We start from the raw sequence: 8821 nt of genomic DNA, 5'->3' as shown, positions 1-8821 counted from the left end.
CAATAGCCACAAATAATATTAAATATCTTGGTGTAACTCTATCCAAGCAAAGGTAAGACCTGTATGTCAGGAATTTTCACACCTGTAAGACAGAAATTGAAGAAAATATTACAAGATGAAATGATCTCCCATGCTCATGGATTAGTAGGATTTACATAGTAAGAGTGGACATCTTACCAAAGGCAATCTACAGACTCAGTGCAAAACATCCATTAAATTTCCAACACAATTCTTTTCAAATGTTGATTGGACATTACTCAACTTAATATGGAAAAAAAAAAGAAATAAAATCACAAACAGAAAAACAAAGAAACAAAAATCATACCACCACAATCACAACCACCAAAAACAAAAAAACAAAACAAAAACCCTGTAGAACCAAAACAATCACCTACAGTAAAGATATTTCTAGAGGCATCACCATCCCTGATTTAAGCTTTACTAGAGAGCAATAGTAATCGAAACAAAGTGCTATAGGCACGGATATAAAAAGGTTGATCAATGGAATTGTATTGAAGACCCAGAAGCAAATCCACTTACCTTGATGAGAACTTGATTTTTCACCAAGAATCTAAAACTGTACAGTGGGGTGGGAAAAAAAAGCATCTTCAACAAATGGCTCAGGTCTAATTGAATGACTGCATGTCAAAGAAGGAAAATAGACCCATATTTTTCACCCTGCAGAAAACGCAAGTCCGACTAGGTCAAAGACCTCATCAAAAACATGATACACTAAATCTGGTTGAAGAGAAATGGAGGAATAACCTTGAACACATTCACACAGGAGACAACTTCCTGTACAGAACGCCAACTGTTCTAACACTTATAGCAAAAATTTAATGAATGGGACTTCATAAAACTGAAAAGCTTCGCTATGGCACAGGTCATATCAAAAGGGCAAAACTGCAACCTACAGAATGGGAAAAGATCTTCACCAACTCTGCATCTGATAGAGTGCTGATACCCACAGTGTGTGTGTGTGTGTGTGTGTGTGTGTGTGTGTGTGTGTGTGTGTACATACGAAACTATGTATCTACAAACTAAATAAAATTTTATCCCACTTTTAAAGTGGGGTACAGATCTAAAGAGAGTATTCTCAACAGAAGAATCTCACTAGACCTAGAAGCACTTAAAGATTTGTTCAATATTCTTAGTCATCATCATCATCAGGGAAATGCAAATCAAAAGTACTCTGAGATCTTACAGGCCTCAGAATGGAGAAAGTAGAAAACTCAACGGACAGCTCATGCTGATGAAAATGTGTGCCAAGGATAACACTGCTGCTAGAGGGAGTACAAATTTGTCCTACCAGATCAGAAATCAACTTGATGCTTTCTCTGAAAATTGGAAATATTTCTACCTCAAGACCCAGTTGAACTTTTCCTGGGCATATATGTAAATGGTGCTCTACCATACCACAAGGACACTTGCATACCTCTCTTTTTAGCAGCACCTGGATTGGGGGTGGGAGGCTCTCTGGGAAGAGCTAGAATCCTAGGACAGTGGAAAACCCCAGGAATCTTTTAGGGTGGCTGTAACTAAGACTCTTAGAAATGGAAAATCTGGAGTCTGAACTGGCCATCTCCTGTAACTGGGCAAGACTTCCACAGGAGGGACTGAAACAAAACTCAGCCATCAAAACTTAGGCCCACAATTTTTCTTGCTTTTAAGATGTGCATGGTAAAAGATGAAGTTGAATTTTATGAAAGGACCAAATAATTGCTTGCCCAACTTGAGACCCATGCCAAGAAATGGAGACCCCCCCAACATAGCTAATGATATTCTTCTATATGTGTAGCCTTGGATCTAGCATTACTATCTTTAGAGAGAGAGCTGTCACTCAGCAGCTTCTGGAAACAGGCAAAGGCTTGGGAAATTCTGTGGAAGAGGGAGAGGCAGGGTTGAAGGAGCCACAGTGGTCAAGGACACCATATGATAACCTACAGATTCAACTAATCTGAGCCCATAGTAACTCATAGAGACTGAACTGTGAGCCAGAGAATATGTAAGGGATGGACCTAGACCCTCTCCTCATATGTAACAGTTTCATAGCTGGGTCTTCCTGTGGGAATCCTAAAACTAGAGAAGAGACTGTCTCCGACAATATTGCCTAACTTTGGACCCCCTTGTTTGACTGTCATGATTTATCTAGCCTGAAAAGACGAAGATTCACCTAGGTATACTGCAACTTGATAATGCAAGGCTGGTTGTTATTCATAGGAGGCCTCCTCAATTATGAGAAGATTAGGAAGGGTGGATAGCAGGGAGCCACTGGAAAGAGGGACTGTGAAAGGAGGAGGTGAAGCTGATATCTATATAAATAATTAACATTAATAATAACTTTTAAAACCTTAATTTTTATTGGTGATGAGATGTTAATAAATTCTTCCTCATACCTTTCTAATGCTAGTGAAACAAACTGACTAATACATAGCAGACATATTCAGTTCCATTATAAGAAGACATTTTTTTTCTTTTTAAGAGAGACATTCCCCTTAGATTCACAAAAAGTCCATTATTTAAGTTGTTGTTTTTGGTCCTGTTGTTGCTCTTCCAGTGGGCAATCACTATTCACCAAGTGCAGAGAAGGAACACAAAGCCTTAGCCAGCCTTTTTGACTCTCAGGCACATGGATTTGACATAGCAGCCTCCGCCTTACTTCCAGGAACCACAATTATTTGTTTTCCTACAAATAAAATCAAAACAGATAAATATTTTTCAGTCTACAAATTTTGGAATATCAGACTTTACACCATTTTTTGTCTTCTTTAGTTCTAGTGACCTAGGTGGATAGACATGATGATGGGCTACTATGTTTGAGGTTTTTCCAATGCAATATGAACAGACAGAGTACTATTCTCATTAAAGATTTCCTCTATTACCATTCAAGATGTTTAATGACCAAGCAAACATATGAATATATATATATACACAATTACATACATATATGTACGGAGACACACAATTGCATCCCTTCAAAGACAAATGCATACACACATACAAAAAGAGTACATGAATACATACTTGTATAATGAAGCAACTACAACAAGCACCTACCATTACTGAATTACAAAACACACATGCTAAACACCTTTGGACAAAAGGACACACAAACACAAATGTACATAGACACACACACACATACACTCATACACACACACACACACACACACACACACACACACACACATAGAGACACAAACTCCTCTATGAAATATTGCTATGTTTCAGAACATTTCCTGTCACTTGAGGAATTAGTGGGACCTAGGATGTGTAAAAGGCTCTCAGGCTAACCCAGCCTGTGTGCCCTGGCCTGTACTGATTTCCTTGTCAGGAACATTTTCCATGCAAGTACTTGCTGATTCTACAAGTATGGTATAAGCCTTGCACAGACAAGCTGGCACACAAGATTCAAGGTCCTAAGAAAGAGGCTTCAAAGAACATCTTCCAGCCAGCTCAAACTTGAAATATATTCTGCTCCCTAATCCTAATTTGGCTACGTCTTAGAAGACCCTGGTAGCAGCAATAAAAACAGTTAACAACGGTTATTATACAGGAACATTTCAACATGTTGCAGTTCATGTGACCTAAAAATCATCTCCAATGTCAGTACAAAGGAGGCTAGAGAGTTGACATGCAATGATCATTCTGAAATGCAGCACTCTGAAAAACTCTGAGGGGGAATCTGTACTGAAGCAAAGCCAGGGCCATGATATACTAAGGAAAACTACATCAAGAGAGGGATGCAGAGTCAGATTCTATGAATCTTCTTGGTGAAGCCAATCATACATACCTTGAATTTCTAGGTGGTTAATTTAGTGCAAGAAAGTAAAAGAAGTCTAATTTTTATTTTTAAAATATGTATATTGTGGAACTTACTTTATTTTACTAAATACTTTAATTATAAAACATTAAAATTGGAGGCTGCCCTACTGTCCTAGGAGGGGACTGGACACAAGCCCCTCTGAGTGATTTGCCATAGATTAGAACAGAGGACCTGGTCCCTAGATAATTCAGGAAGTGGCATCCTGAGGCACCTCTCCATACCATAGAGCATGAATGAGATGCTATAAGGGTCCAGGATCCGCTCTGCCTTATAGTGGACAACTAGAGGTGTCTCACTGGGAGGTAGAGGGGGAGGAGGAGGAGGAGGAGGAGGAGGAGGAGGAGGAGGAGGAGGAGGAGGAGGAGGAGGAGGAGAGGGCATGGCAGTAATTAAATTTCTTGAAAAAATGTCAACTCCACAGAAAGTCTTGGTAATGATCACAGAATTGTACAACAAGATGGGACATAGGAGAGAGCCTGCATAAGTTTCAGGATGTTACATAGGCTTGACTGTGTTTATGCCTAGACATTAGGGCAGCCTGCCCCTGATGCTTCATTCAGCCTACCTGCTGATTGCCTGCTATATTTGTCTTTGATCTTCTGGCTGCCTTCTTTACATAGTATTTTTGTTTTTATGTTGCATTCTTCCGATGCAATCTGCTCCCTTAGCAGCTGTCTGTTCTCCTTCCACAATATCCTGACTTTGTGCTGGATGAGCTTAGATTCAATCAGGAGGTGGCAGTTCCTGCAGCTGATCCACAAACAAAATATGGTGACTCCAGGCAGTATCCATCTTCCTCCCACTCCCCCCATCATGGGCCTTGATCCCCAGAAAGCCCCAGAGAAGTATCCAGATTGGCCATGGAGCATCACATAGAGGGAGGTCAAATCCAGAGGACAGCCACTTTCCAGAAAACCCAAGGTACTTCTGAAACCACTGACACCAACAGGGACTCATGTATCTCTCAGAAGAGAACATGGGGTCCATGTGTGCTTATATGTCTACAGTATTAAAAAACCACCTGTAGGTATACGGCAAAACTTCTTTAGGAGAGAAGAGACCCAAGCATCACACAGTCTTTCTATGTTCCTCATGGAAACCTCATCTATGAATCTTATTTCAGAGCCCAAGAGGCTCAAGGTTGATTAATATTTCCATCATGGTGTAAACCTTTTCTATCTCAAGGATACTTAGTTGTAAAGGATAATGACTTGAGTGACTCACAGACTCTACACACTTTCCCAAAATGAGTACAAGATTTTAAAATCTTAGAGTCTTGCTTTAAAGGAGGTAGGTTTCCTGTTAGAGAAAACAGTATAGAACCTGAGCCCTCACTTTGGTTCAAAGACACGGATGGGCAGACATATCCTGTCTAGTTCTTGAGTCATGACCATGTTAGTCACTCACCAGTAGAACTGATTTTCTGTGGTCAACTGCTTGTACTTGTACAAGGCCTCACTGATGTCCTGGGGCATTCTCTTCAGGTCAGTCATCACCTGGTTATGTTGCATCTCAAGCATGAATGTCTCAAAGTTGATCCTGTGGGAGGACATGGCCCAAGGAATAAATAATCCCGTGAACTAAGGATACAAGGATCATTTCAATTCAAGCTGAATCATGCACTACCCCAACCCATGTATGCCACGACCTAGCTCCTTATTACTGGTTCCACTTTGTGCTTATTAAATTTATTACCCTTGGCCTGGGGCCAGTAGAGACAGAGAAGTAATGGCAGGAAGCTCACCTGCTTCAGTTCACTGAAGGGGCTTGAAATAATAGATTAGCTCTCAACGAACTTTCCTGGAACCTGGGCAACAGGTTAAATCTATATAACTCTCCTCCTGTTTTTAGACAAGGATTTGCCAATCCTTGGTTCTATTTTTACAAAAATTTCCAAAGGACATAATCATATCTACAGGGAAAAGCCTTCATAACATTTACCAGGAGAGTCGAATGTAAGCACAGAAGTCAAGTCCTGTGCTCCTCAAAATGATCCTTCCTTGCTTCCTCACTGTTATTTCCTAGAAACTGTGTCAGGCAAAACATAATGACCTGTCACATTACATAGATTCTTCAGATGATAAGCAAACACACACACACATACACACACACACACACACACACACACACACACACACACACACACACACACTTACACTCAATCAGAATGCCAAATAAATATAATGATGTGGCATTATCTGAGAGTATAATGAATAAAATTTGAGAAAAGCAGTGATTAACTGGAGCCAATCCAGTCATACTGAGAGGTAATATGTGGGACCAGGCAACTCCAGCTGTTGACGGGGTCAATTGCACCCAAATTACCTCCAGATCTATTTTGAAAGGATAGGTCATAAACACACAATACCTAGCAACTCCCCCAAACTAACACCTGAGTGCCGCAGACCCTTTGGGTCCCTGGTCTTCGCAGAACGGGATTTCTTAGGCAGATGGGCAAAGAGTCGGATGTGACAGACAGACAAACACACGAGAGTGGTGTTGAATCTGAATGGAATGTTCTGGTTGAGCTTCAGACTTATATTACAACGAATTATCAGGAGATACAAATCACAAACAGACAAGATACACTGAGATTCACCAGTTACAGCAGAAAGGAATTTGCAGGGAGACTAATTAAATGTTTACATTAGGGATAACAAGCCCTGCCCAGGATCAGCCTAATGCCAGGCAAGAATTTCACACTTTGGGGTTAATAGCATCAGGGGGTTGTTAACTCTTGACAGGCCTAAAGAGTAATGTGTTATCACGGAACTCTAAATTCTTAAGTCTAGTAAAACTTATCTTGTCTGGAGAGTTGCCCCTTATCAGGGTAGTATATCAACTTACTCTTGACATGGAATGTAGCCTGTAGTAAAAGATTTCTATCTCAGTGAGACTTTTCGTCTCTTTTTGCAGACAGCTGAGTTAATGGCTATTGCTTTATTGTTTTATGGTAGTGCTTAATTAGTTACTGAATAGGTTAAACTCCTTGCTGCTATCTGGATTCTAAGAACACTGGGAAAAGGCTTTAGCTATGTTAGAATACAATCTTAAAAGGCATTTACTATAAGGTAATACTATATAGAGTGCACATAGATCCATACACTAGACTAATGTGGATTTGGAAAATTAATGTTATGGGTTAGGGGGATAGCTAAAGATCCAGGAGTAAGTTTCCTTGAAACTCTTTCCTCATGAGAAAGGTTTCAGACTTTCATCTGTCAAGCTGACTCCACCAGAGTCCCGTGACACCTGTGCAAGCTTCTTAAAAGGCAGGATGAGAGCTCACATATTACTAACTTCATCCCCAGACTGTGATTCATGCTAAAGACTCTGATTTACTTTTGGAGGCATCAAAATTCCTGTGACCCCCATCTCACTCCTATCTGAACTTCAAGTTCTCTGTTGAAACTCCAATCAGGCAGCAGAGTTTGGATATGTGGACATCCTGGAGTTGTAGCGTCTTGTTGTATGAGGGAATCAGGGCTTAACAGGAAGGGCCCAAGATAGTCAGTAAAGAAGTAGGCACAATGACTACCTGTCATTCAAATCCTTGTACTTGGCCAGGATTCCCTGGAGTTCGTCTCTCTCATTTTTAATGTTCTGGAGATCTCTTTTGAGCTTCTCCAACCTCTTGATTCTTTTCTCGTTCTCATTGATGTTGGGAGTTTGGGGTGATGCCTTCCTAAATGACCCTGTAGGTAGATAAACACTTAAACTTGTAGAGAAAATAAAGCAGGGAAAGCAGAAACCATGCATTGTCACACACAGAAGCCTGAGGAAGAAGAAAATCTAGAGACACTGTGAATCCCTGAAAGTGCAGGAAAGCTATCTTCAAGCTGGTCTCCTCATCTAGGTCCCTGTTCCCATCCACCATCACTAAACATATGCATGACAACCTATTGCATTCTCCAAGGACTTAAATGCATAATAAACTGCTCCAGAAAGAAGAATTGGAGGGCATTTTCAGTTCATATCTTACAACTTATTCCATCCCTCGTAGCACAAAACAAACTGACCATAAACACCAGCCCCTAACATCCCATGAGCCAACACCTTTCTAGCCTTCTTATAGTGTGTGATGAGAGCTCATATACTACTACACTGACCCCAGACTGTGAATCAGTCCACATCATATGTGTTCAATACCAAAATGTCTGAAACCTTGATACATGAGCAGGGGAATATACCTCTCTGTTCTTGGCACCCCATCCTTATGTAACCTAGAGGAAACTATATCAGGATGAAGTGCTTCAACACTCTTTCCTGAGAGCAACACTTTGTTATTCTCACAGAGCTGTTTCTTTAAATAATTTGCCATTCCCAGGAAAATAAAGATCTCTCAGCAAATCAACTGCAGGCTTGTCAATTCCACACTGTCGGCAAAACTAATCATCAGATATTCCTGACTCTGGTTTAACTATTGAGGAATCTGAAGGATTCAGATCAAACGCCATATTCCTGCAAGGACCAGCTCAAGCCCACATCCCCCAGGTAGCTCCCCCAACCTTGCCCAGGTCTCACTGTGCCTTCTCCATGACCAGTTCTTTCTTGTCCTCTCCCAACATGATAGAGGGACAGTGTCCTTCTGCCTTGATCTGGTCTCTGTTTGTATTATATTCTCCCTCCAAAATACCCTGAGGAGCATGGACAACATACCTGCTTGGGAACCCATTAGGATCTGATGGAATACCTCACAGGCAACTCTTGTTACCACAACACTGGTGACATCACTGAACATTCTAAGGTTCTCCTGGATACAAGAGATTGTCAAGGGAAGTGACTATTGATGATGTCACTGGGAATGTCCATGGCTTACCTGCTTGCCAGCTTGCCCCATCTTGACCAGTTTTTGAATTGCCCTTTCCTGGAGTCTCTCTTTTGACCCAGGGGTTAACTCTTGGCAACTTTTCCTTCCAAAACCAGTCATTTCTCTCTGCTTCACTACAAGTCAAATGATTTGAATGGGGAGATTTTGTTAGAGCCATGGCATGG

The 8821-nt window shown here is 40.9% G+C and overlaps 1 protein-coding gene across 2 annotated transcripts; it reads right to left on the bottom strand.

The window, feature by feature from the left end:
• Nucleotides 1-2337: 2337 nt before the first annotated feature.
• BC061237 (cDNA sequence BC061237) lies at nucleotides 2338-8561 on the bottom strand. Of its 2 annotated transcripts, NM_198677.1 has the most exons (5): nucleotides 8486-8561; nucleotides 7365-7521; nucleotides 5234-5365; nucleotides 4392-4576; nucleotides 2338-2686 (listed from the first exon to the last, which is right to left on the bottom strand). In NM_198677.1, exons 1-5 carry the CDS (start codon nucleotides 8499-8501, stop codon nucleotides 2622-2624), a joined length of 555 nt encoding a protein of 184 aa, NP_941079.1. In that variant the 5' UTR covers nucleotides 8502-8561; the 3' UTR covers nucleotides 2338-2621. The 2 variants fall into 2 exon arrangements, with proteins under 2 accessions (NP_941079.1, XP_030103735.1); XM_030247875.1 differs by lacking the exon at nucleotides 7365-7521 and having other exon boundaries at nucleotides 2341-2686; nucleotides 8486-8538.
• Nucleotides 8562-8821: the final 260 nt, after the last annotated feature.

The sequence above is a fragment of the Mus musculus genome, chromosome 14, assembly GCF_000001635.26.
Source record: "Mus musculus strain C57BL/6J chromosome 14, GRCm38.p6 C57BL/6J".
In the NCBI taxonomy this organism is placed as follows: domain Eukaryota; kingdom Metazoa; phylum Chordata; class Mammalia; order Rodentia; family Muridae; genus Mus; species Mus musculus.
This window is presented reverse-complemented; position numbering and strand designations above follow the sequence as displayed.